Genomic DNA, 27,801 nt, shown 5'->3' on the forward strand with positions numbered 1-27,801 from the left:
TCACAGGCAGCCCGGGCCCCAGCGTGGATGTGAGCTCTGGCCTCTGGCTGCCCTACACATTCTAATTCTGGTGAGCCCCCGCCATCTCCTGGCTTCCTGTTGCAAGTTTGCTGTCAGAGGGTGCTGTGTTTTCCAGGAAGCTGCAGCTAGTGCTACATACAACATGTCCCGTGGCTGTCGCCCCAGCCTCTCTATGCTGTTTGCCTCCTGTGTCTTAGCCAGGCTGCTGGCCATGTCTCCCAGTGCCTCATACTTGCTTGCAGTCCCAGAAGGAAGTTCTGCTATTGGACAGGGATACAGGTGGGTCCTTACATCGCTGGGGCTGGCCCACCTCTGCTGGGCACAGTCCTTTGCTGAACACCGGTTGTGTCGGTGCTCTGAGGAGAAGGAAGTGGGCAAGGGATATGCATGATGCACAGGAATGGCCTTGGAGAATACCCCTGCCAGAGGCTGTGACTGTAGTAGTGCCTACCCCAGGTCACCCTGCAATGTAGGGTGACAGTTTTCCACAGAGGCTGCCTTGTTGAGATTGTCTTACTGGGAGCCTGCTGCCGTCCAGGATCCTTGCTTGGCACTGCCTAGACAGGTTTCTCCTGGCAGGCTCTGCAGCAAGAACCCTGCTGTCCCCGGGCTGCAGCCACTGCACTGTGAGGTGTGTGACGATGTCCCTCTCTGTTGTAAGCTTGTAAGGCTTCTGTCTGCCTCCTACCCGATGCTCTGCCATCTGCTTGCTTCCCTTCCCAGTTGCTGTCACCCATCCTACAGTCTGTCTCTAGCTTGGACGTTTATAGTGGCTTACCGGCTGTGCCACCCAAGGCAGAACACTGACGCTGTACTGTTCCTCAACCACCTTCTGGGGCTCCCCACTGCTCCCGGAACAGAATCTATTCTAGTCTACCATAGCCTGTGGGACCTTGAGTGACCTCTTCCATCTAATTCAGTGGCGTTCTCAGACATACAACGTCTAATCTAACCTCCGGGCTCCTGCTGTGGCGATGCTCTCTGCCTGGCGCACTCTCTGTCTCCTTGTTCTCATGGCTGTTTCAAAATCTGTTCCTTATGCCTCTCTCTGGGACCTGGGTATCCACCCTTCTCCTTTCTGACCTTTTGCTGTGCCACTTCTGGACATATGTGAGTTGGTCCCACACTGTATAGTCTTAAGTGTCTGGCTCCTTTAACTCAGTGTGGCATCCATAGAGTCATTTAGTGTGGTCTGCATCAGTTTTCTGGCTTTTTTTTTTTTTTTTTTTAAGCTAAGTAACACTCTCATTGAATGGGCAGGCCATGCTGGTGGGTGTTTCTGCCTTGTGACCATTGGGAATGGGGTTGCTACATACACGTCTGTCTGACTGATTGCAGATCCTCAGTAATTCTTTATTCAAGTGTTGAGGACCTGCCAAATTGCTTTTCTAATTTGTGTTTGTTTTTCAAGCTGTCTCCAAACAAGGCTGAGGGTAGATCCCACTCATGGAGATGGGATCATAGTCTCTGCCTTTGGGGCCATCCTGCACATTGGGACACTGGAAAGGAGTTGGTAGGAAGCCCTTGGATGATGCTGCGCCTGTGTTCTCAGGGATGCCCTGTGAATCCTGGGTGGAAGCCAGCCAGGCCAGGCTGAGGTGTGAGGTCCCCTAGAGACGGCCCGGAGAGGCATTCCTCTCTGCCTCCCCTACATTTCCATAGGCCAGGAGGGTAGACATTGTGGTTCTTTCCACCTCCCAGCCTTCATGTGTATTCTCACATTAAGCAGTGGTTTCGAGGCGGTGGACCATGTGACACAGGACAGTCAGTGTTGAGGTGGGGTTGTATCGGTGGTACTACGGGCTCTGAAGCCAGGCAAGAGATGTGGTGTAGACCTGTTTACCCTGGCCCCTTCCAAGGCAGCAGCTTGCCTCAGGCACAAGACAGCTGCCATGTTGGCCTCCACACACTATTATGTTCATAAGAGCCATGTAACGGAGTCAAGAGCAAAGCCACACCTGCCCAGGGTGCCCAGGGATGGCTGGGTTCTCAGGTGGAGTTACCTGCTCATCCCTCAGCCAGTCACCCCTCCCCCATCTGATTGGCCATGGCTGGGTCACATGACCCTTGGGGCCTGGGTTGGAATGTCAAGTGCACACTGGTAGGTTGGGTAGGTCATGCGTGGTATATAGTCAGGACCTCCAGATTGGGAAAGGGTGGCAGTGGGCTGGAGGGTGGCAGCTCATGGCTTTTTGGATCTGCAATCTTCTCCCTCCTTGCTTCATTTCTCTACATGAGACCTGTCACTAGCTGATGTAGGCCATCTGCCGCTTGGAGGACAGTTGTTATCAGTTAGCCTGAGAGGACGGGTCAGGATGAAATTACAGGGAGCTGGGGGTCTGTCTGGTCAGTCTCCTCATCTCTGACAGCTTGGGATACAGTTCCTGGCCTCAGCTGTGGGTGCAGTATGAAAGGGAAGAGATTTTACAGGAAGGGCCTGCAGGGAAAGGATCGCAGGGTCTCTGGCTTCCCACTTCTGGGGTCCCCTTGGCTCCTGCAGCCTCTGGGTTCCCATTCTTGAGATCACTGGGCTATTGTCATAGCTCTTTCTGTACTAGTCATGAGACTCCTGTCTGGAAGGTGTCTTTATCCATCTTGATGAACCTGTTTGGTGCCCAAAATGCTTGTGTCTGGTCCTCACTCTACCTAATGTGACCCTCAGCATCAGTTACCCGACTGTTAGTGGCAGCAGGACAACCTCATGTGTGTCCTTTCCACATCACACATCTTGTGGCTGAGGATAACAGAGCAGCCAGTCAGCCTTGCTCAGCCTGGGTCACGCTGTGACCTATAGAGGGTCACTGCTGTGCACTGCTCAGCCAGCACACAACCCAGGGACAGGCCCAGCAGCTGTGAGCTGGAGCTGCCAGGGGCTTTTGAAGAACTTTGCCCTGGAGACCTGGAAAGTCCCAGCTGTGGAGTGAGCTGGCTGACCAAGGTGGATGTGGGAGCCATTGGATGGCTGTGGGTATGGCGCCCACATCGAGGCTCCCAGGCCTGCTGGTGGAGGCCCTGGCTAGTAGGAAGATGGCTTGTGGAAGGTAGTCGAGGTGCTGTGGCTTTGGGCTGGCAGTGGGAGGCGGCTCAGCCAGGAGGAAGGACTAGGCCTCTGTGGCCATGGTCCAGCTGCCTCCGGCTCAGTTTGTTTTCTTTCTCTTTTCTCCACAGGCACCTGTGACGAGGTCGCCTGCCAGCAGATGACCGAGACCGGCCCTTAGTCCTAGCCCTGGTCAAGAGTGTATTGGGCTCTAAAGCCTGCCTGGACTGTACCACCATGTCAGGATCCACGCAGCCTGTGGCACAGACGTGGCGGGCTGCTGAGCCCCGCTACCCTCCCCATGGCATCTCCTACCCGGTGCAGATAGCCCGGCCCCACACGGTAAGGGGCCTGTCTGCCCAGGACCACCTCTGCTACCCTAAAGCATCTTCTGAAGCCAGGCTGCTGCAGCCCATGTTGCTTTGGTCGTAGTGGGGACACTGGTGGCAGCCAGGTGTGGTGATGCAGGCCTGTAATCTCAGTGTTGTAGAAAGGAGGAGGCAGGAGGATTGTGATTTTGAGACCAGCCTGGGATACAAAGCAAGTGCTTGTGTCAGTGTGGGGAGATGGAGGCTGGGGCTAGGCTGACTGTCGGATGCTCGGTCTGTGTCTTGATGGGCAGTGGAGAGGGCATGGGCAGTGGAACACCTATGGTTAGTGTACACTCCTTTCACAGCCAGACTCATTTCTGCTCTGTTTGGGACTAGGGTGTATTTTTTTTTGGGGGGGGGGAGTGGGAGTGGGAGGACTGAGGTCACAACCCCCTTCTTCCTAACCCTCAAGACCTTGGTGCCTATTTGGCTGTAAGACTCTGAGGCCCAGAGCAGTGTCTGCCCCTACCAGGGTCCTGTTCCCTGCTCACCTCTTACTGTAGAGCAAGCAGGAGGCTGGGCCTTTGAATCCTCTCTGTGGGCCTTTATTGCGTGCCTCTTGTATGCTGTGTCTTTGGCTGTTGAGTGAAGGATTGTGATGTGAGATGTAGTAATTGCGGCTGGTTGGGAATCAGAGGGAGAGAGTCAGTCAGTCAGTCAGTCAGTCAGCCAGTCAGTCAGTCTAGGCTCATGCCTAGTCTCTACCAGATGGTGTGGTCCATTTCTGTGACAGCAGTATTTGTGTGGTGTGTGTCTCTACTTGTGAGCCATGGATGCTTTCCCATGAGCCCCAGGGCCTGGCCTCAAGGTCTCTTGTGCAGCGGCTCCCACAGAACTGAAGGCCAAGGTCCAGAGCCAGCTGTAGTGAACAGTCTTCCCTGTGTGGCAGACAGTTCTCTCGGGGTGGTGGGTCCTTGGGTAGCATAAAGCAGCTGAGGCCTGGAAGGAGAAGACAAGCCCTAGCCATCATCCAGGGGCAGCCACGGCAGTGTTGGAGCCCTACACTCCCTAGCCCCAGCCTTTATGCCACTACTCACTGACCATCTGCTGTTTAAGGTGCTGGGTCACAGCCAGTACCCGCAGCAAGGTGGTGAGGAAGCCAGACTTGCTCTTTAATGTCGGGGGCTCTCAGTTCTGTCATCATAAAGTAGGGGTGATGAGAGCATCCACAAGAAGGCCTGTGCACATCCCATGTGACTGTTTGCTACCACCATAACTTGATACTGTTAAAGCCATTTCCTAGAGGGCCCTGCCTGGGGTTTGTCCGTCCTGCCTCCCCCTTTCCCTTTCCCACCTCCACCCCAGTTCCCCAGGCAGATGTGGCCTCCTCCTTGTGCTCCTTCATTCATATTGCTCATCCACTCTGTCTGTGTGGGCCCAGCCTCAGGGAGTCCCCTGGCTGCTGCAGCCCCTTCCCTCCCAACCTGCCTTCCTGCTCTTTGCCCCAGTTGTGTCCTGTCTGAAGCATTTAGGGTCACTGGCTGACCCTAGGCACCTCCCACTCTCCTGCCGGGCCATTGGTGACGCAGAATGCCGCTGGACGGGGCCCAATGGTTTCTAATCCCTCTGAAGTGACATGACCTGATGGGATAGCTACAGGTTGGAACATGTTAGTTCCCTGGTGGGGCCCGTGTTCTCCCTTCCAGGGGACCTGCTTGCTCTTGGGCCTCCAGCCCTTGCTGGGCCACCAAGCAGGGCTCTGCCGATCCCTGGGATCCACGGTGACTCTCTCCTGGTGGATATCCAGGCCTCCTTACTGTTTTTTTGTGCTGGCTTGTTGAAGGCTGAGATCTGTGATCAGGAGCCCCTGGTCTTTCGCAGCCTTCCCCATGACCCTGTCCCCAGCCCTTCCCCCACTCTGTCCCTCAGGCTTCTCCACCAGCTCCGACCTTCCTGCAGCCCTTTCTCTCAGCCTCCTCACCCTCATTTCTCCAGCCTTCCCCAAGGCCGTTCCTCAAGTGAACCCCTTCCCTACCCCCTCAACCCTCACTCCACCCCATCCCTTTCCTGTGCCCCAAGGAGTACAGCCAGGAAAAAGGCTATGCTTTCCTGTAACACTTACGTCTTGGGGAGAGAAAGGGCAGAGAAGAGGAGAAATGGAGGCATAACAGGGCTGATGCCCCATTGGGGAACACTGCGTTTTGGGGAGTTCTGTGTTCCAGCCCTAGTGCAGTGACCAGCTCAGTGTGTGGTGTTCTGGGCCTGGAAAACATGCTCTTCGGGTCCAGGCCACTTACACACGCTCTAGCGGGCCTGTCTTCCCAGAGGCTCTTCCTTCTCACTCAGTCAAGTGAGGTGCTTCTAAAATGGTTGGAGTTCTGTTGAGGTGCCATCATGCTTGGGCTACGAGCAGGTCTCTGTGTGATGGGACAGTAGGGACCCCAAGTGTAGGGGACCCTGCCTCTAGCATCAGACTGTTAGTCCTCTCCTGGTATCCAGGGGTGGCATGCTTCCTATAAGCCTCAGGCTTTGCTGCCTAGATTTGGTAGTTTCTTCACCTCCTCCACATCCATGCTGCTGGCAGTGAGGTTCAAGAGCCACGTATCCGCAGGTCAGTGCCTGGCAAGGTGTGTGCCAGGGACACCTGACAAAGTTCATTATCCCCAGCCTTGGCCTTAGGCCTAGCTGGCTGACTCTTGGCTATGGGATGGACTGTGGGCTGTTGTCCAGTTGGTCACAAACTCTGCCATGCCACACAGAGCTCAGCCTGCCCTTGTCTGCTGGAACTGGATGCTGGCTAGGACTGATGTCCTGGGTATGTGGGCACATTGGGGAAATCCTAAACCACCTGCACATGTCACAGCACTGCCTTAGGGTCCTCACCCATTGATCCATTCATTCATTAACTCACTCTTTCAATCATTAACTTAGCTACTCATTCATGCACTCATTAACTTATTCACTCATTTGTTCATCAAATCCTGATTAGATTTGTCACCTGGCAACTTCGAAGCCTTGGGGACAGAGCTGTGGAGGTGGAGAAACCCTCTCACTCTGGGGAGCTGACATTCTCTTGGGGAACATTGAGCTAGGGGAGGCCATATTTAAGTGGAGAGCTGGACATTGACAGTGGAGCTGGGACCTGGGAGGAAGGGCAGGCCAGGAGCATAGTGTCTGGACACACAGAACTCCAGGCTCAGTGACAGCACTGAGGTGAGGCTCTGTTGGAATGAGCACGTTGCTCAGTGGTGACCAATGAACTCGGGGTTCATAGGAGTTGTCTGAACACTGCCTCCATATGATCTGGTGTGGCTCTCTACTTCTTAGGCTTGTTTTGGAGTGTGCTTCTTGGCTCCCCACTTGTTCTGTTTGCTGTGGAAATATACAGAGGCTGGGGTGGGCCTCCACTCCAGAGTCCGGCCTGCCGTAATCATCTGGGGTAGGCTTAGAGCCTGTGACCTGTGGCTGTCTCATTTCCCTGCAGAACCTGTGCTGTCCTTGCTATGTGAGCTGGAGGAACTGTTCTTGCTCTCTGGCCCATCATTCTCTTGATGTGACTGCCCATGATACCCTCCTTGTGTGCCTGCCTGCCTTGGTGGTCACATTAGCAGCTTGTGCAGCAGGCTTGGCTGCGGTGACCTGAGTATGAATCCTTCCCCTTGAAATCCTCTTTGTAGTGTCATCCTTGTAACCTTGTTCTTTCCATGGGTCCTGTCCTGCAGAGTTCTCCTTCAGGGTCTTTTGCAAGGTCTTTCTTGCCAGATCTTTCCCTTCAGGTTTGGTCTCTGAGGTTTTCTAGTTGCTCACCCACTAGGGGCAGGATTCCAACTGCTTCCGCACTTTCAGCGCACCTGACTGATGCCATTGATTCTTTGCAGTAAGAACTGCTTAAAGACACAAAGTCAGGGGCTGCAGATATGCCTCAGCTCAGCAGTTCAGAGCTTGTGTTGCTCTTTCAGAGGATCTGAGCTTGGTTTCAAGCACCCACATCCAGCAGTTCACAGCTGCTTTTGACTCCAGCTGCAGGGGATCCACTGCTTTCTTTGGCTGACATGGACACTGTGCTCAAGTGCATATATATAAAGATAAACATGCAGACACATAATTAAAGGTAAAATAAAATCCAAAGCAAACAAAATAAAGGGGACCAAGAAAAGAAAAGAAAATATGCCAAAGGAAAACTAGGTTACCTGTAGCCATTCCCAAGTCAGACATCGCTAATCGATTGCCATGCAGTGTAACCAAGTGTCTAGGCAGATAGAACAGATTGATTGGCTTGGTACAAGGCGGAAGCCTGTCTTGTTTTATCTTATTAGAGATGGTGTGCACGATTGCTCTCTCTCCCCTCCCCCTTCTTTTGTTTTCCCACAGTGATAAGGTGATCTTAGCCCTTGTTAAAAATGTGGGAAAGCTTTAAGTAGGGATTGTGGGATCCAGGTTAAGACTCAGGCTGCTAGTGGGCAGCGCAGGAACGTGGCACTGAGTTGAGACTTCAAGGTTAGGGGAATCTGTCAGCTCTGTTGACTTTCCAGTACTCTGGCTGCAAGGGTCGGCCAAGGTTGAGGCCTCCTCTTTGGACCATGACAACCCAGGTGTGCTCAGACCGTTGAAATCATGTCGTTGCTCAAAGTGGGAGTGTGTAGCCTGCCTCTCTCCCTCCCCACATGTGTATGCCAGCTCTTCTTTCTCAGGGTGGGTGGGGCTCCTGGACAGCTGCTTGGCTGAGACCTGGTCCTACTGGGCCATCATTCTGCCCCATCTGCACTGGCTCTGCAATCCCTCCCTCCCCATAGTGCCTGAGCCTGGCTCCCACCGGAGTCCCGTCCACAAGGATACCTGGGTCCCCACTGAAGGCTGATGCTCTGAGGGCCACTCCATGCTCACCAGTCCTCTGCTTGGACATTTCCTAGCCGTGTGTCAGGCAGGCCTAGGATAAGTGGCCCATTCTTCTCTGTGTGGTCCTTTCTCTAAATCTGTAGCTGAGTGGCGTGGGCAGCAGTAAAAGTGGGGTTTGTAGAGGGACCGTGCTTAACCCCTCCCCCAGGCTCAGGTGTACCAGCTGGGGAGTAGAGCAACTCAGGGACACCACGGGCCCCAGTGAGGCCTTGTGTGGAGATGTGGAGTCCCACATTGTGGTTTATGATGCTCCTCTACATGAAGGAGTTCCCCAGCAGTGCCTTGCGGCTGGGCAAGCCTCAGAGCATAGTGGGAACATCGCTGTGGCAATTGTTGCTAGAGGATGTTGGCTGGGAGCTCATGTGGGCCTCTTGGTGCAGCGAAGCTGCTTTTGCTTCTGCACTTGCTCACCATTCCCTGTCTTCCACAGGACGTGGGGCTGCTTGAGTACCAACACCACCCTCGTGATTACACCTCGCACCTGTCACCGGGCTCCATCATCCAGCCGCAGAGGCGGCGGCCCTCACTGCTGTCTGAGTTCCAGCCTGGGAGTGAAAGGTGAGGAGAAGTTGCGACTCCTCCTAGGCTGTGGTGTCTCTCAGGTAGATACCGATACCTTTTGTGGGTAAGGCTGCAATGGTCCAGACTCCAGCCTTTCCTCCTGGCATCCCAGGACCATGCCAGGGCTGTGGTCTCCCAGGATGGTCTCCCAGGAATAGGGGCTGTGGACTTGTAGGTGAAGATGGCACCTGTGAGCATTACCCAGGGTAGAGGAGAGTGGTTAAGAGGCAGAAGGCTCACAAGCTCTACGCCTGCTGCCTAGACTAGGCTTAACAGTAGGAGTGCCGTGATGAGCTAGTGATGTCTGCCCGGGGAGGGTGAGAAGGATTAGTGTTTGAGTATGTTGTTTTTTGCATGGTTCCTGTAGTGCTGCTCAGGCCTGTGCCTTGGAGTCCCCAGGGGTTTGTTAAAATGTAGAGTCATCATTAACAATAACATGTCACAGTGGGGTAGGTCTTAGGTTTTGCATTCCTGATCAGCTCAGGAGGGTCTCCGGGGTCTTCAGGCTTCAATGAGTGGTTCAGGCTGGGCATTCATAAGGCCTCGCGAGTCAGAACCATGTCCTCTCCTGTCAGGGAAGACAGAGGGACCTCTTAACAAGGCTCCTCATGAGAACCTGGCGAGGTGGACACCTGGAATCCTGGCCCTGAGCCCCTGTCTCCTGTGTGATGTGTGTCCCTGGCCTCCACAGGTCTCAGGAGCTCCACCTGCGCCCTGAGTCTCGCACCTTCCTGCCTGAGCTGGGCAAGCCTGACATAGAATTCACAGAAAGCAAGCGTCCTCGCCTGGAGCTACTGCCTGATACCCTTCTGCGCCCGTCGCCCCTGCTGGCCACTGGGCAGCCCAGTGGGTCTGAAGACCTTACCAAGGTACACCGCAGCCAGGCTGATGGGCCCTGCTCCCGCCACCGCCGCTGCTGTGGGCAGGAAAGGGGTGGGCATGGAGGCAGGAGAAGGCTGGGTGGAAGGAGGGAGGACAGCTGTGACATGAGTGTGAGGGTGGGATAGAGCAGTGGGGCTGAGGCAGGTAAGGAGAGTAGGCGCGGGTGATGGAAAGAATTGGGGAAGGCATCTCTAGCCAGCAGGTGTGTGTACGGACTGTGGCAGGCCCCGGCGTATGGCTGTGATCACTGGCTGAGATGACCGGGAAATGGGGAATGAGGGCCCTTCAAAGCTTGGAGCACAGAGTTGGGGGCTGATTGGCATGAGGTCAGCCCCGTGTCCATGGTAGCACATCCTGTGTGCTCCATCGGGACTGGGTTTCATCAGTGAAGCTTGTATGGAATGATGGCTTGGGGCTTTTCAGGTTTCATCCAGCAGACTGGACAGCCAGAACTGCTCCATGTTTGAGCATTGGGGAAGGGGACTGTGAGGTCCCTTGAGAGGAGACAGGACGGTGCTTGGCATGTCAGGGCCTGGAGTTGAGGGCTCAGGCAGGGTGACAGATGGCCCTGCTGCTGGCTCCTTGGGCGCTGCATTGGCTGGGCGGGTCTATGTCTGCAGCCACGTGAGCCTGAGGAGCTCCAGAGCTGAGTCCTGTCTCTATAGAGGCCCTTTGCACTTCAGAAGCAGTGGGTACCCATCTCTCAGCTCCATCCTGTGTGCTCATCTACCCTGGTGTGCTGGGAGTGGGAACTCTGGGCCTTATCTATGCTAGGCCAGCACTCTACCACCAAACTGTATCTTCAGCCCTCCTTTTACTATCTCTGTATATTTTCCCTAAATAGGATCTTGGTAAATGGATCAGGCTGGCCTCGAACTCACGTTGTAGCTCAGGCAGGTCTTGAAATCACAAGCTTGCCTAAGCCTTGCATGTAGCTCCAGTGACAGGTGTGTTTCTCTGGGCCAGGCTTGAACTAAGCCTGCTGTCTATTCTCTTGCCCCCACTCTGTTGCTGTGCTGCCCCAGGCTCGGGCCTCTGAGCCCAGCTGGCTCCTTGTTTGTCAGTAGCAGATCGGCCCTCAGTGGTCCAGGCTGTCTGGATAGAGGGTTTGGCTGTGAGCTTTGCACACATACCTTAAGGCTTGGCCAGCCTCTATAGGGACAGTAAAGACGCTGGCATGAGCTCTGGAATGTTGTTGGCGTGTTAGAGCTACAGGAGTCCAGCCAGAGTGTTCTGCTCAGCTGCTGTGACCCCTGTCAGAGTGACCTAAGGCAGGTGCCAGGATGTCAGGGGGCAAATGGGCTTTGCTTCCCTGACAGCGAGGTAGTCCTCATTCCCCTCCCCAGACTATCCCTGTGAAATAAAGGTCAGTTACAGACTGACGGACTGATACTTGCCTACCTCAGGCAGCCCTCTCTCCTTTGCTACTCCAGGACCCTTCCCTCTCCTTTCTCTTCTGTCCACTCAGCCCATTAGCCAGCATCTATATCCTTCCAGGTCTAGCCAGTGTCCAGCCTATGTCAGCCTCAGTTGCCCTGGGCAACCATCAGTGGTGGCAGTGGTCTTCTCACCTTCTGCCACCCCCCACCCCCCCCTTACCACCTCACCACCGGGTCATGTGGACAGGTAAGGACCTGCCTGGGTCCCAAACTTCCTTTCTCAGGCAGAAAGATCTGGCTCTTTTTCAGGTGGCCATCAGGTCCGGTGCAACAGAGCCCTGACTTCATTTCATCTCTCCATATCAGCCCCCTTTGCCTCTTCGTGGCTGCTTAAACCTCGCCTGGCTCCATCCCTGCTCCCTGACACTGGCTGTTGTGCCCCTGGTTCCCTGCTGTTTCCCTTGGAGGTTGGATATTTAAGGCTGTAGGGAAGCCCCTGAAGGCCGTGAAACCTACTTGGCAGGGAACTCTGCTGACCATGCTGGGTCTGGACGTGGGCCAGGTCTGGCCACTGGGCCGTCCTCCAGCCCCGCTGCAGCTTCTGCATCCCTTGCCCAAATGTTATTCCTTCCCCCTCAGACCTTTTGCCCTGTGCTCGCCCCCCTCCCTCCTTCCCTTGTCTGTCACCCCTCTGCTGTATCTTCTTTCAGCTCCAGTTGTCTATGTCCCTTTGTCCCCACTCCCACCCTCCCATCTGCCCATTCGGTCACCATCCGGCATCCCTGCTCTATTGCCATATACCTCCCAACAGCTGCCCCATCTGTTCCTCTGTCCTCATCTGTCCATCCCCTTGTACTGTCCATCTATCCCTTCTTGCTCCCCCTGCCCCAGAAGTCCTGGGTGATGTGACTGGTACCACAGGATGGGCATTTCCTGGCTGACTGGGGACAGCTGTCCTGATGTGTGTTCAGTCTAGGTGTCTGCCGTGCCTCCAGTGGCCAAGGAGACTGGCTTCAGAGCTTGACAGGAAGCTGGGAGTGACATCTGATGGCCGTATGGGGGCTAGCGACCAGGCTTCAGAAGGCGAGTGGCCACTCAGGGCAGTGGGGTGGGGTCTTCCTCCCTGCTGTGTACCCCAAGCGGGTGAGTCAAGCAGCCCCAGGCTAGGTGGGGGCTGTATGGGGGCAGCAAGGAGGAAACGTGCCCAAGGCTACAAGGATGACAGGCTCACACCAAGTGAGCATCTGTGTAGCCTGTCACATGCCAAGGCCTTTCCAGCCCGTGGACCAACCTAGGACATCCCAGTTTAGAGCTTAGGCTAAGAGCTAGAAGCCGGTGATGGGAATTAGGCAGGCAACTCTTGGGAGAGGCTCTTCCCATCCTAGAACCCCTGTTAACCCTGAGCCAGCTCTCTCTGCTTTGCAAAAGGCAGGAGGGATGGGCCTGACCTCTCAGTAGTAGACCTCCATCAATGGGTAGCAGATGGGTGTCTAAGGAGCAGCTCTGGGTTTTATGTCTCCATGGGAACTTGTCAGCCTCTACTGTCACTTAGCTGCTCACCGCAGCGTCCCAGTTTTAGCCTGTGGTTCTTTTGAGGGTTTTGCCCTCACGGTCACCCAGTGAGGCCTCTTGTGGCTTAAATGCTGCTGTCACCCTGTCTTAGGGATTACCATTAGCTATGATGAAACACCATGACCAAAAGCAACTTGGGAAGGAATGAGTTTATTTGGAATTTGTGTCTGAATCACTGTTTATTTTGGAAAGAAGTCAGGATAGGAACTCAAACAAGGCAGGAACCTGGGGGCAGGAGCTGATACGGAGGCCATGGAGGGCGCTGCTTACTGGCTTTCTCTTCATGGCTTGCTCAGCCTGCTTCTTAGAGAATGGAGGACCGCCAGCCCAGGGGTGGTACCATCTGCAATGGGCTGGGTCTTCCCCCATCAGTCACTAATTTAATAAAGTGCTCTACGCACAGGCTTGCCTACAGCCTGATCTTATGGAGGCATTTTCTCAATTGAGGTTTCTTCCTCTCAGATAGCTTGTTGCAAGTGATATAATACTCGCCAGCACAACTGACCCTTTGTCAATTTGACATAAACACATCACAGGTTAGCCTCAACCTTTCCTTTCTTATTCATCCCCAAGATCACACATTAATAAAGACATAACAATACAATGTAAAACACTTTACAAACTTAAAAAGCCCCACAGCCTTACAAATCAAGCACACTAAAGGTTGTCTTCTTAAAAATATCCAGTCTCTTTTAAAATTCAAAGTCTCTGTAAAACTCTCAAATCTATTTTGTACAAGTTTAAAGTCTCTCAACTGTGGGCTCCTGTAAAAGCAAAAATCAGTTAAATACTTTCCTACTTCAAAAGGAAGAACGAGAGTACAGTCACAATAAGATCAAAGGAGAACCAAACTCCAACTGTGTAAACAATGCAATGTCCAGTGTCTGAGGTCCACTCAGGATCTTTGGGCTCCTCCATAGGGCTTGTCTAGGATCCTGGCTCCGGCTGACTCGACTCCACTCCACAGCTTCTACTGTTCCTGGTGGTCATCCCATGGTACTGGCATCTCCAAAACACCAGGCTTTTCTGCTGTAACTGGGCTGCACTTTCACTAATAGCCTCTCCTGGGCCGCCTTTATGGTGCCAAGGCTCAACTTCTCTGTATGACCCCTTCATCCTGGCCTTCACCTGCCACTGAGGCTGCACCTTTACCAATGGCCTCTCACAGTGCCTAACTTCAGCTTCCTGCCTTCATGACCCCTTCATGTCTTTAAAACCAGTACTACCTGGATGACTCTTTGTTTTTGGGTTTTTTGTTGTTTGTTTGTTTTGGTTTTTAAGACAGGGTTTCTCTGTGTAGCTCTGACTGTTCTGGAATTTCATCTATAGACCAGGCTGGCCTCAAACTCAGAGATCTGCCTGCCTCCCAAGTGCTGAGATTAAAGATGTGTGCCACCACTGCCTGGCCCACTTAGGTGACTCTTACATTACCAAGTTTGGCTGCCAGCATAAGGTACAATGTTGGCCGCCCTGGGAACACAGCTTCTGTGTGCTGGATCTCAGGAAACTCTTCCCAGATTTCACCTCAGTGACACTGGTCTCTTCTTAATCACCACTAATTTCTCAGCTCCAGCTGACAGTCATCAATTGTTCCAGTAAAGCAAAGTTTTCACTAGTCTCTTGTTAAATTATGGCTTATTGTTCAGTCCCAGCTGACCAAAACCACAGAGTCTTAATCCCAAATAGCAAATATGCTCTCAAAATTCCCTCTCGAACTCCACAAGCCAGGCCACCATCGTTTGCATTTCTCTCAACACTATTTTCTTCCACTTTTACAGACTAGCTTATTATGCTTTAAGCAATCAATGAGTTTTCTTGCCCAAACTTTCAAAATTCTCCCCGGAACAATCCGGTCAGGTCTGTCACAGCAATGCCCCATTATTCTGGTACCAGTTTCTGTCTTAGTCGGGGTTATTTTTGTTGTGATGATGAAACATCAAAACCAAAAGTAACTTGGGGAGGAAAGGGTTTATTTGGTATATGCCGTCCACATCAATCTTCATTATCAAAGGAAGTCAGGAACAGGGCAGGACGCTGGAGGCAGGAGCTGATCCAGAAGCCATAGAGGGGTGCTCCTTGCTGGCTTACTCCTGATGGCTTCCTCAGCCTGCTTTCTTATAGAACCCAGAACTACCAGCCCAGCAGTGTCACCACCCACAAATGGGCTGGGCTCTTCCCTGCAAATCACTGATTAAGAAAATGCACCACAGGCTTTTCATCTAGCCTGATCTTACGGACGCATTACCTTAATCAGGTTTCCTTCCCCAGATGACTATAACTTGCCGACATAAAACTAGCCAGCACACGCCCCTTTAGGGTCTCTGCCTCATGTCTCTTGCCTTTCACACTATCTCTGTTTGATTGTGCATCCCTGTCTCTGTCTGTCCCTCACTGTCTCTGCCTCTCGCCTTCCTCTCATCTGGCTCCCCTTTCCCCTGCCTGGGCCCCGGCTGGGCTGGAGCCAGGCTCCAGGGGGACTGGGTGGGTGTGGATGGAATGTACACAGCTTTGAGCAAACGTGGTTTGTGAGGAGTCCAGCTGGAGGCAGGAGCAGGAGTTTGGGGGGAGTTTCTGCCCCTCCCCCAGCGTTTGGCAGCACTGTCCTGCGGGGCTTCCCAGTGCCTTGGGAGTTCTTTGAGCATTGTTTTAGAGGACTTTAGGATGTCCGTTTCTGAAAGATCCTTCGGTGTTTGGGGTGTGGAACACTGACTGGCTTAAGCACACACCCTGAACTCTGGCATCTGTAGCGAAGTCCTAGTTTGATGGCTTCTGGCTGAGTTCAGCCCAGGTGACTGACAGCACTGTGGCCCATGCTAGTTAAGAGTACTTTAGAGACAGCATTTGTGACTGTGGGCACCTTCTCCCCGCCCCCCCCCCCCCATCAGCCACCTCTGCTGTTCCCCCCCAGTTCTGGCCTGGAACCTGTCTCTGGCTGGGTTGGTCACCAGCTTCTGCTGGAACTGAAAAGATCAGCCTTGGGGTCCCATTCCCAGGCCTTTTATGTCAGGTCTACGTCAGAAACTAAACGTTTCTTACTGCTGCCCTGACGATTTCTGCTTGGCACAGGACTGCAGAGAGTGACTGAGCTGGCGGAGAATGATGGAAGGACTGGCTGGCTGCAGCGAGTCTGACTGACTGGTGGGTTGGGGAGAGGCTGACTGGCGGGCTGAGGAGAGACGGACTGATGGACTGGGAAAGACTGACTGACTGACTGACTGACAAGAATCTGACTGAAAGAGTCTGGGGAGAGAACTAAATTGCCGCCCCATTTCTTGTTGGGCTCAGGGCTTGTCCAGTTTGGGACTCAAAAGGAGGGTGGGGTTGCTTGCAAGCAAAGTCACCTACCACTTAGAAGCTGGCCTGTTATGTATCGTGGCATGCCAGGCCCTGCCTCTCCTGCCATTGGCCCATTATGTGTGAAGCCAGTAGCAGGAAGAGTCAGGAGTCAGGAGGTTGTCATCTCTCTGGAGAGAGCCCCACCATCTGTGAGGGAGTTGTTTGCATGGCTTCCCCTAGCCCTGCAGTCTGCCTTGGGTGTTTCTGTGATCGTGTTTCACAGTTCGTGGCCTTCGTTCTGGTGGCCCATTATGTGGAAGTGTTTGTATTAGGCAACAGGGGCCTGCTGTGTGTTTGTACACTGTGGGGGGTGTGGTTCTGGTCCATTTCATGCCTGGTCACAAGGATGAACCACCATGAAAGACAGCCTGATCCAAGCAGTCCAGGAAGTGGGGCTCAGCCACATGGTGTGGCTGGTGTTGCGTCTTGTAACTGTGCCGCCCCAGACTTGGGGACAGAGCCTCCTGTAGGTGGTGTGGCTTTGAAACCCATCCTTGGCTGCGGGAGGTTTGGTCCATGGTTTTAGGTTGCCAGGCCACACAGCCTATACCCTTATTCTGATTCTGTTTCTCTTCCTTCCGTTTGTTGGGAGCAGAGCAGAGGGGACACTGTGACCACTGGGGCCAGGGGACCATGCTCACTGCCACCTTCTGTTTCAAGATGGATCTTGAGGATTCTGTAGGGAGGAGAGCCTGAAGTCCCCAGCCCCCAGTGTGCCATGTTCCTGTCCTCAGGTTTTAGATGGCAGCATGAGATCAGGGGCAAAGTGCTACACTGAGACAGAGAACGAGGACAAATAGAACTTGTAGGCTCTTCTAGGCTCTTGCGAGAGTGGTGGGGGTGGGGGTAGGTGGGGCACCTGAGTGCCCAGGCTGCAGTTGTTCCCAGGAATAAAAGCATCCTGTGTCCTTAGTCGCAGCTGTGTGGGGGCAGGGAGCAGCCGCTGACTTTGCCTGGCTGTGTCTGCCAGCAGCTGCTGTCTTGGCCTAGAGAGGAGCAGGGTGGGGCTGGCCTAGCCAGGGACCAGGATAGGGACAGACGTTTCTTGACCATGCTGTTCATTGGTAACAGTTTGGCAGATACTGGGCTGAGCATTTTGGATGCACCAAGGCTCCCAGGCCACTGTGGAGGTGGACCGACCATCTCTCCCCTCCATCTTACAGATAGGGACCCTGAGATAGCCAGCACATCTGTGTACGGTCTGTGTTCACGGAACTGAGTGCTGTAGATTGGGGCTGGGATTGGAGCCCAGGGCTATATAGACGGGAACTGGGTGTTTTCCTAACCTCTTTGTTCCCAGAGCATCCTAGTACAGCCTGGGTGGTCCCTGACCCTAGCTGGAGAACAGGAAACCGTGGAGGAGCCAGGTGCAGGACCATGTGTGAGATACATGGTTAGCCTGTCAGCCTCACGGAAGAGCCCTGGTGACGCCATGCCCACAAGTTAAGAGCCTGGTGTGGTTCAGCCTGTATGTGGGAGGCTGAGACAAGAGGGCACCCTGGGCAACAAAGGGAGAGATGGCTCGCCAGTTCATACCACCCACATGGCTCACGGCTGTGACTGTCTTAACTCCAGTTCCAGGGGTTCAGACTCCTTCTTTTGACCTCTGAAGGGACTGGGCATGCATATGGTACAGATACACGTAGGCAAAACCCTCATAAAATAAATCTCTAAAAGATTGAAGGTAAAAAATGGCTTAGAGGTGCTAGGCCTGTGATAGAGCGCTCGCTTAGCATGTGTAAGGCCCAGGGGTTTCATCTCCTGCTCTGCAAAATTAGAAAAAAGAAGCGAGGCTTGGTGGCTCCTCGAGTCTTGTGTGCTGTGACAGGGGTGTTTTCTGAAAAGCTGACTGCTCCAGCCGGAGTCTGCAGCCTGCTTGCACAGGCTGTCATGCACACTGGAGGGCATATAGGGCTGGGCTGGAGGTGGGGGTCACTGTTGGGATCTTAATTCTGTTCTGGGGGAATAGGAGAGGTGTAGCCAGGAGGAGGCAGTAGGGACTTGTTGCTCAGTTGCCCCAGGAGCCTTCTGGATAAATGCAGCCATGGGAAGGTGGTCAGAACCAGGTAGCAAGGCAGGATCCACGCGCAGGGTAGAAAGTTGCCATGTTGCGGCCTGAAGTCACGGCTGGGAAACAGATGCCAGGCTAACTTGGGTGACCACCCTCTGTCTCTGTCCACTCACAGGAGCGTAGCCTGGCCGGCAAGCTGGAGCCCGTGTCACCCCCCAGCCCGCCGCACACCGACGCTGAGCTGGAGCTGGCGCCATCTCGGCTGACCAAGGAGGAGTTGATCCAGAACATGGACCGTGTGGATCGAGAGATCACCATGGTGGAACAGCAGATCTCCAAGCTGAAGAAAAAACAGGTGAGCAGTAAAGACAGGAGGAGCCTGGCCCCACACTCCTAGGTGCCGGTGCCCAGGTCCCTGTGATTTCCTCATTTTCAACGGTTATGTCTTGATTCTGGAAGCCTGTGGGCTGGGCACATCAGGCTCACACACCTACACTCCCAACAGAATCCAGAGCCTGCAGGGGACTGAGGCTTCCTGGGAGAGGCACCTTGAGCTGCCCAGGGTGGAGAAGGGACCTTCAGCTGTTGCTTGCATGAAGGGCTGAGTGGGATCTAGGAGCAGGCCAATGAGGGCTTTCAAGATGGTTGGTGGCCCAGAATCCTAGAGCCAGTCTGGGCCCTGCTGCAGTTGCTTGGGTTGGCCATAGCAGGCCAGTGGAGAATTCAGATCTTCAGTCCTCCAGGCCTGGCTTGGGGGCTGGGCTGGAGCTGCCCTGTGTGCACGCCTGTTTACTGAGTCTGGAGGCTAAGTGACTAGAGCTGATGCTGTTACTAGTTTTTGTTTTTTAAAACAATTTTTTACCTAAATTGCTTTTTGAATGGCATCTTATAAAAGGATGTTTTTGTTTTTAAATTATCCTTATTTGTGTGTGTGTGTGTGTGTGTGTGCGCGCGCACACACACAGGTCGATGCTAGAGAACAGTTTGTGGCAGTCAGTTCTTTCTGTCATGTGACTTGTCAGCCTGCCATGGGTTAACCATCACCTCGCCCCGCCCCCTTTTTTTGAGGCAGGGTTTCTCTTTGTAGTCCTGGCTATCCTAGAACTTACTCTGTAGACTAGGCTGACCTCAGACTCAAAGAGATCTGCCTGGCTCTGCCTCCTGAGTGCTGGGACTAAAGGCATGTGCTACCACTGCTTGGTTCAGACCCTTTCTCCCCCACCCTTGTTTTTATGACAAGGTCCCACTGTGTAGCCCTGGCTGCTATGAAACTCACTTTGTACAGCAGGCTAGCCTTGAACCCACAGAGGCAATCTCGCTTCTGCTGGGATTAAAGGAATGCACCACCACACCTGCCCCACCCCTTTAAATATATTCATAAATGGATAAATTTTGTTTTATGTGTTTGTGGGGGGGTACATATGTGTGTGTTCAGGTGCCTGGAAGCTGGAAGAGGCTTCAGCTAGCCTGGAGCTGGACTTAGAGGTGCTTGAGAGCTTCGGAACCTGGATGCTGAGAACTGAACTCAGGTCCTCTGCAAGAGCCGTCCACACTACACCACTGACCAATCTCTCGACCCCACCTCCCACCCCAAACTAAAATTCCTAAATTAAATGCCCAAGCATGAGCTTATCACTTTAAAGTTTCAATCCACCGGCAGTAGGCCATGTTACCCAGTGCTCACTTCCTTCATTGTCCTGAAAGACTCAGAGTCATTTACCAGTATCCCAGCTCCCAGGCCAGAGCCACTGTCTGAGCAGGGGACTTCACTAACATGGACTCACATACATACTTTGGTGCCTCTGGCTCGTGTCCTCAGGGTAAGGACTTGAAGGTTCACGGAGCACAGGTGAACCTCACGCCTCTCCGTGGAAAAGTATTTTGCCATGTGGCTGTGTCGGGCTGTGTCGTGTGCTTCAGTGACTGGTTCTGGTTCTCCTGGGTACAGACCTGCTGAGTCCTGTGGTGGTGGTGCTGTGAGATGTACCCTGGCCTTTTCCACAGTGGCTGCACCACCTGTAGCCCACCCTCTGCCCACGAGGGTCGAGGCTTTTCCCACGTCATCTCCCAGCGCTGTTTCCAGGTCGCACCAGTGGGGGGCTTATCACTGCGCAGCCTGTGGTTGAAGGTTGTGTGAGGCGTGGGTGCTTCAGAGCACCGCTCACACCAGGACTATGACGCAGTGTCTGTTTGAGTCCTCCAACACCTTTGTAGGGCCTTCAGTGTCACTGCCAGGGCCCACCCAGGAAGATGCCAAGGGTCAGAGAGGCACGGTGACTTTGGAGCCCTTAGTGATTGAAACTAAAGTCTGACTTCAGGGTTGGGATGTGTGCCGCTTAGACAGGGCTGTAGCCATGGCAGTGTTTGTTCTGGCTCCTGGGGAGCACCTTCACCTTTATGCTTCTTAGGTTTCCTGGTTTCATTTTTTTTTTTTTTGGCTGGACTTTGAGAGCCGCCACCAGGGGTCACTGCAGGACCAAAGCAGCTTGGCTCATCTGGCCTCAGCATTGACTGTTCTGCCTCATCTTCTCCCTGTTTGGGGCCATGAAGCTGTGGCCCCGTGAGACTGAACACGCCAGCTGCTATGCATAGCAGGAAGAGTGGAGCATGCTCTGATGGCACTCATGGCACCCTCTGTAGGTCACATTGGGCACTGGCCTCCCGTGTAGCCTGAGATCCATGAGTCTTCAACTCTTCAGTCCTGGTGTCTATCTTTGGGGTAAAGCAGACAGCAGCAGCAGGAAGGGATGCCAGATATAAGGGAATGGAAGAGGGGTCTATTGTGTAGACAGAGGCGTGTGTGGTGATGATTGCTGATAGTTGGGGTGGTAATGAATGTGATGGTAATGGAGATGGTGGTGATGGTGATGGTAGCATTGGTAGTGCTCATTGCTCCTGATAGGTGTGATGGAGTTGAGAGTGGTGATGAGGATGGTGGTAGCGGTGAGGGTGGTGGTAGTAATAATGACGTTGGTAGTAACAATGGTGATGTTGACGGTTGGTGAGGATGGTGATGATGATAGCAATGATGGTGGTATTGGTGACGGCAGTGATCAGGATAGTGATGGAGGTGATAGTGGTAGTGATGGGTGGTGGTGATGCGTTGATGGCCGTGGTGGCGGTGGTGATGGTGGTGGTTATGATTCTGGTGGTAATGATTATGGCGATGATGACAATTATGGTAATGGTGGGCATAATGATGATGGGGATAGTTGTGATAATAGTGGCAGTGATGGTGGCGATAACTTTGGTGATGAAGATGATCATGATACTGATGACGGTGGTGATGGTGTGCTGGAAAACTGCCTGCTGAGCCAGCACTGTCCGCACAGCTCCTGGGTTAGTCCTCAGAGGTTTAGGAACTCTTCACTTCCAGGGGAGGAATTAGAGGTTCAGAGACGATGACTAACTTCTCAAGGCTGCATAGTGTGGGTCAGAAGTAGTGTCCCAGGCTGAGGGTGTCACTCTGCCTGCAGCTGCTCCAGAAGCTCGAGGTGGCAGTGCTGGGTAAGCCCAGGACAGTGCTACACCTGTGTGACCTCGTTAGTCCTCACTGCAGCCCAGTTAGCACCTTTGCACAGATGGGAATTGAGGCCTAGCAAGGAAGAGCCCCCTCCCCCGGTGCTCTATCTCTGGGGCAGGATTTGAACCCAGGAAGCCTGGATGCAGCTGTCAGGGAGCCCGGCTGAGGAGGGCACAGAGTCTCTGGGTGACTCATAGGAAATGGCGATCGGCCTGACTTCCTGTGTGTGGCTTCGGGTAAGTGTGTGTGTGGGGGGAGATGACAGCGCCTCAGCTTCCGGCCTGCACCACTCATGCTGTCCCCCTTCCCTGCAGCAACAGTTGGAGGAGGAGGCCGCCAAGCCTCCTGAACCTGAGAAGCCGGTGTCGCCACCACCCATAGAATCAAAGCACCGCAGCCTGGTCCAGATCATCTACGACGAGAACCGGGTACGCCCTGCAGGAGCAGGTCACCTTGAGCCCTGAGACCCTACCACAGCAGAGGCTGGCAAGCGGCTGGGGAAGGGTAGCCCATGGGCCACTTCCTGACATAAACATTGGGCTGGAGGACAGTGAGGAGCAAACTGGTCACAGAGATGGCCGTCACCTCACACATGCACAGCAGATCTAGTGACACACTTGGTGATATTAATGTTGCCAGTCAGCTGCCTGGCCAGTCCTACGAAGGTATGCATGGTAGGTGTTTCCATCTTAGACATGGAGAAACCCAGAGACAGGGAACGCCTTGTTCAGAGATATACAGCCAGGATGTGGTCGATGTGGGATTTGAACCGCCCTCCTGAGCTACAAGGCCTGATTCTCAGTCTTGGCCTCTGCTGCCACACTCTGCTTGGCTCAGGCTTGCAAGCCTGGCTCCTAGTAGGTGGGAGGGATGCTCCTGTCTCAACCCCTTGTATTGGGACTCTCATTGGCTGATTCCATGGGAGGTTTGGACTTGTGTTAACTGACTCTCTGTATCTGAGAATAAGAAACTGAAGCCCAGGGAGAGAGACTGGGAGAGCCCAGGCTTGTGCCTCAGGCTCTGTAGGAAGTAGGTAGGTGTTCTGTTGCTAAGGAAGATACTGGGGCTCAGAAAGGGCAGTGCATAGCAGGTTAGGTTTGGGGTTGGGACTCAGAACCAAGATTGAACTGACTTCAGGAGCCTGTGGGGGAGGGGAAGTAGTCAGTGAAATGTGGCTCTCTCCAGCCACAGTGGACACATGTTTCCAAGGCCCCATTCCTGCTTTGCTCAGCGTTATCTTTCTTGTAAGGAAGGCCCCTCTAACCCTGAACACATCCCTGCCCTTGTCCTAGCTAAGGGCTGAATCCCAGCCAGGCATAGTAGGCAGTCCAGGTTGCTAGGACAGGGAGATGGGAGGTGATTGTCCCTTTGCCTGTACTGGAGCATGGCGCCTGGAGCTGGCCTTGCCTCCCCAGCTTCCCCTGAGAAATGACAGGGCCTAGAGCACTCTGCGATCAATAGGATTAAGTTTTAATCCCTCTTCCTTCCGATGACTCTGCAACAAGACAGGACAGGAGCCTGCCTCTAATGTTCCTGTCCTGCTGGGGGCTGCCTAAGGCCTTGTGCATCCGCATCTGTCCTCAAGGCCGGCTTGTCCACTTCCCTGGTAGTCTGTGGGCAGCATAGGAGGTGTGTGCCACAGTCGGGGAGGGAGACTGTATGGACTCTGTGTATAGAGACCACACCTCTACTCATCCCTGCTTATTTCTGTGTGCGTGTGTGTGTGTGTGTGTATGTGCATGTGTGTGTGTGTGTATGTGTGTGTGTATGTGTGTGTGTATGTGTGTGTGTGTGCGTGTGTGTGTGTATGGCAAGTAGAGGGGCTGAGGTGGGTGTGCCCAAGGGGTCACCATGTATTTTCATGGCATACACTTGTGTCTGCTTGGCACATGTGTGTGGCAACGTGTGCACAGCCTGGGCTTACGTTGACACATACGTGCATGCTGAGTGTGTTGGTCTAGACTCTGGGGCTCACCTGTGACATCAGGGGCATTGTGCAGTGTATGTTGGTGGCTGAGGACTTGTTGGTCCCACCTGGCCCCAGGATCTCTAGCTCCTGCAAAACGCTCAGGGAACTCCTGATTTCTTGCTGTTCTCTGGGCACAGGACCTAAGGCAGTGGTGTCCCTCTGGCTCTGGTTACCTTATCTACAGGGTCAGACTTTGAGTTGTGTGTGCTTGTAGTCAGAGCCGAGGCTTAAGGGGTTTGGCTGGTCTCCTTGGCTGGGGTGTCCCCTCCAGTCTCTGTCTACAGTGTGAAGCTGCCCCGCTAGACTTCCAGGTTGCCTGGCTCACCTCTAAGTGGTGTGCACCGGCATCTACAGTGAATTGGCTTTGTCTCCTCATAAGGATGACAGATAGTAGTGTTTGGGAACCTGTTGTATGCCAGGGCTGGTATTGGTGTGGCAGCCAAGTGCTTGCCGTGTGCCACTCTGTTAGGGAGGCTGGCAAGTGGCCTGGGAGACTCAGGCTGTCAGTCCGCTAAGAGCCCTGTGGTCCTGTCTTAGAGCAGGTGTGAGGGGCTCGGGCCTGGGTGATGAGGCTGCTGCCTTGTTCCCTGTGTCCTTTACCAGGGAGGTGAGCCTGGCAGGTCTCCTGTGGGACCCCCGTCTCATGGCTGTCCCTGTCCAGTGTGCAGACAAGCAAGACAGCATAAGGTCAGGTGAGGGTGGCCTCGGATTTGGGGGAGTTGAGACCTTTCCGGGTTGGAAAAGTAGGTTGAGCCTGGCAGGTGGCTGGGACAGCATGAGGGCCTGGAAATGGCTAGACCTGATGTAGGAGGGCAAGGCCCAGGCCATCTTAGCAGGAGGGGTAGCTTCAGTCTCCAGGGTGGCAGAAGATTGTGAGGGAGGGAGGGACTGTGTGGGACTTGGTAGGGAGTGGTATGAGAGGGAGTGAGCCTGAGGCAGTCACCCTTCCTGGGCTGTCCCTTGTCCCCAAGGAGGGACTGCACATCCTCATACAAGCTGTTTCTAGCCACCTAGTGGTTGACTGAGCACAAGGTCCTAGAACCCCCAGATCCAAGACCCCGCTCCAGCTGTGTGAGCACAGCTGTTGCCCCACCGTGTTTTGTCTGAGCACAAAGCTGGAGCTGATCTCCTCAGCGCTCTATGGCACACACCCATATACCATAACTGAATCAGCATTACTGCCTTGGCTCCTGTCACCCCGAAGCTGCCAGTTTAGGGTTCCAGCTCTACACAGAAGATCCAGTTGTAGGGTGACTAGGCCTTAGCTCTAGGCAGAGGTTGGTCTGCTTGCCAGCTTGAGCCTACCCACAGGCCACTGCCCCTGCTGTGTGTGAGTGGGTGAGCTTGCCCACCCTCAAGTAGTTCTGCATTTGTTCAGCTCTCGGGTGACGATGATGACGTCTGTGGACTCCTGAATTTTCTCCAGCACCTGCCTGGTCACTCTGCTTTGTGGCACATGGGTTCAGTCTTCCCCAGCTGCCTCTGTGTCACACACTCCGGTCCCCATGCCCCCCCCCCCCACTCCCTGCTTCCGGGAGTCGGCCCTGGTGGTCCCAGTCTGGGCAGATAGCCAGGCAGAGGCACAATGTTGTCTTCATGGGTTGGTCTGAGAGGATGAGATCCAGCCTATTGAGGGGTGCCCTGTAGCCATGGGGCCCTCTGCAGCATGCTTCTGTTTTTCTAATGAGTCCTGGTTTGTGAAGGGAGGGGGTAAGAGGCCAGAAATAGTTACCCTATTGTGAGATGGGATCCTAGAAGGCTCCGTTGTCCCCTCCTGCTGCTCTGGCTCTGAGGTCAGCAGACACCAGAGGCATCCAAGCCTGGCAGAAGGTAGTGGGTAAGGCGATAGCTGGTTAGCCACGGTCAGATACCTAGCTGGGGTCAACCTGGGAGGGACTGGGGACTCCTGCAGGTGACTGGGGTCTTCTCTGCTGATTGGGCTTTAGCCTCATTCTGGGAGCGCTGGTGCCAGTCTGAATCCTTGTTTAACTCTACTCTTCTCTTTGCTCCACAGAAGAAAGCTGAAGCTGCTCATCGGATCCTGGAAGGTCTGGGGCCACAGGTGGAGCTGGTGAGTGACACTTGGCTGGGTGGGGGCTGGGTGGGTAAGAGGAATGGGGTCCAGCAGCAGGTGTTGGGTGGTGAGGAAGGAGGAGGGGGAAGAGGAAGTCCTCTACTGTCCAACACTGTCCCCAAGGGGAGGCCGGAAGCAACACCTGATAAGGCTGCTGGCAGATAACTCTTGAGTGGCTACTGGGCAACGAGCCTGTCCCTGCCTCTGAAGCCTGAAGCCTGAAACCCGCCCACAGTTGGCTGGTCTAGATTCCCTTCTCTGTTTGATGGCTGTGTAACCCTCAGTAGGACTGTTGACCCTTCAGTGCTGCTGCCTGGGACAGTGCCTGCCTGTGGTGGGAAGGGTGGCCATGACTGTCATGATTATCAGCATCCTCCTGCTGGTCTCAGCGGTGTCACACAGGCTGGAAAGCAGCCCCAGCCTCAGGGCATCTTCCGGGATGGATGGGGCAGAAGTACACCCCCCAACCCCTGCCCAAACCTGCCCTTGTTGGAGCAGCATTGGACCATCTCAGCCACAGGTGGCAGGTGTTGCTGGCCCATTGGTGCACAGGGTGGATGTGGGTCTGGGGTGCAGGCAAGCACTCTTAGGGTGCAGATGAGTCCTTGGCACTGTGTGCTTGCTGAAGGCAATAGATGGGAACCTCCTGGCCAGGTCTATGGTGTACTGTAACACATAATACAGTCTGTCCCCAAAGAACCTAGGGTGGGCAGATGGATGCTGAGGTCCTGTACTGCCTGTGGTGGGCTCTCTGACCCCTGCCTGCACTGGGACGGGGCTCATTCTCTCTTCCTTCATACACTGGTGCCACCACTGCATAGTTCATCCTTCCAGATGTTTGTGATAATGTGGTCCAAAGGAGCCTGTGTCACTGCTCTCGTCCTTCTGGACATTTCCTCTGAATGGAGCCATGCAGCTCATGGCCTTTTGTTCTCTCTCATTCTTTCTGCCTCACCCCAGCCCCAGCATCGGGTGCTTTAGGTTATCTTACACTATGGCCTGTGTTGGCGCTTCATCCCTTTGCGGGAGTGCTTCGTATTCCATTGTTTTCTAGACTGCATTTTATCTTTCTATTCTCAGTTGACATTGGGTGGCTTTTTGTTTTTGTCAGCCGGGACTAAAGCCATACCACAAGAGCAGGAACAAGCAGAGTTTGTCTCTCTTGCATCTATGCCTGGGAGTAAAATTGCTATCTCCTGTGTTATTTTTTTCTTCTGTGGAAGTTCCTGGCTGGTTTCTAAGGCAGCTGTCTCATTGTATATTCCTATTAGTGGGTGTGTCTTGCCTCTGTTTTTCCTTTCTGTCAGCCTGTCCAGATTTTTTTTTTTGGGGGGGGTGTCATGCTCTCTTTGCCCTTGGGGAGAAGGTAATATATGTCGCTTGAGGAGCTCATGGCAGCTTGTCCTTGAGGTTTTGGTGTCCAGATTGAGGTGTTGGGGTTGTTGATGGCTCTCGCTAAGGACAGGGATTGGCAGTTGCTGTGGTAGGTCTCTAGGGATTGCCACCCTCTCATAGTTCTGGAAGAGGCTCAGGAAGAGTGGTGCTTTGCCCAGCATCACACAGATAGAGATGAAGGAAGGTCTTCCCAGGGTTGCTGAGTATATGCTGGGCTCACGCTCTGCTCTACCTGCTTAGATGCTGCTGACTTGGCTTTGATTGTTGGGCCACCATGAAATCTGATGCTGTGATACAATGCTTGGAACAAAAGCAACTTAGGGAAGGAAAGGGTTTATTTCAGTTTCTGTGCCACAGTCCATCGCTGAGGGAAGTCAGGATAGGGACTTAGGTAGAAACTTGAAGCAGAAACCATGGAGAATTTATTTTTTGTTTTCTCTTAAGTTCATACTTAGCTAGCTTCTGCATATAACCCAGAGCCATTTGCCGAGGGAATGGTGCTGCCCACAGTGGACTGGGCCTTTTTGCATCTATTAACAGTTAAAACAACCCCCTACTTGCTAAGACATGCCCGTTGGACAGTTTTATCTAGGGAGCCTTAGTTTAGGCTCTCAGATGACCCTAGGTGGTGTCAGGCTTGACGGTAAGTTAACTAGGATAGCCAGGGTTCTTCTTTCTTCAGTAATGACAAGGGAGTGAACATCTTGCCCTATGTACCCGAGAGAGGCAGGAGGGAGGTAGGAGCTTCAGGCCTATGGAGACAGGGTGCAGTCTGGAGACCATGTACGCATTGTGACCCCCGTGGCCCAGTGTGTCCTGGGCAGGGACCAGGCT

At 53.7% G+C, this 27,801-nt stretch overlaps 1 protein-coding gene across 26 annotated transcripts in view; it reads left to right on the top strand.

Annotated features, from left to right (window-relative positions):
* The window catches only part of Ncor2 (nuclear receptor corepressor 2), a 159,804-nt gene that overhangs the window by 47,231 nt on the left and 84,772 nt on the right, over nucleotides 1-27,801 (top strand). For all 26 annotated transcript variants that reach the window (XM_060382319.1, XM_060382326.1, XM_060382329.1 and 23 more), the window contains 6 exons: nucleotides 3,190-3,400; nucleotides 8,696-8,823; nucleotides 9,518-9,695; nucleotides 18,182-18,361; nucleotides 21,844-21,957; nucleotides 25,513-25,569. In XM_060382319.1, the coding sequence (XP_060238302.1) occupies nucleotides 3,296-3,400; nucleotides 8,696-8,823; nucleotides 9,518-9,695; nucleotides 18,182-18,361; nucleotides 21,844-21,957; nucleotides 25,513-25,569 (762 nt within the window). In that variant the 5' untranslated portion in view covers nucleotides 3,190-3,295. The remainder of the gene's footprint in view (nucleotides 1-3,189; nucleotides 3,401-8,695; nucleotides 8,824-9,517; nucleotides 9,696-18,181; nucleotides 18,362-21,843; nucleotides 21,958-25,512; nucleotides 25,570-27,801) is intronic.

This window comes from Meriones unguiculatus, chromosome 4 (genome assembly GCF_030254825.1).
Source record: "Meriones unguiculatus strain TT.TT164.6M chromosome 4, Bangor_MerUng_6.1, whole genome shotgun sequence".
Taxonomy (NCBI): domain Eukaryota; kingdom Metazoa; phylum Chordata; class Mammalia; order Rodentia; family Muridae; genus Meriones; species Meriones unguiculatus.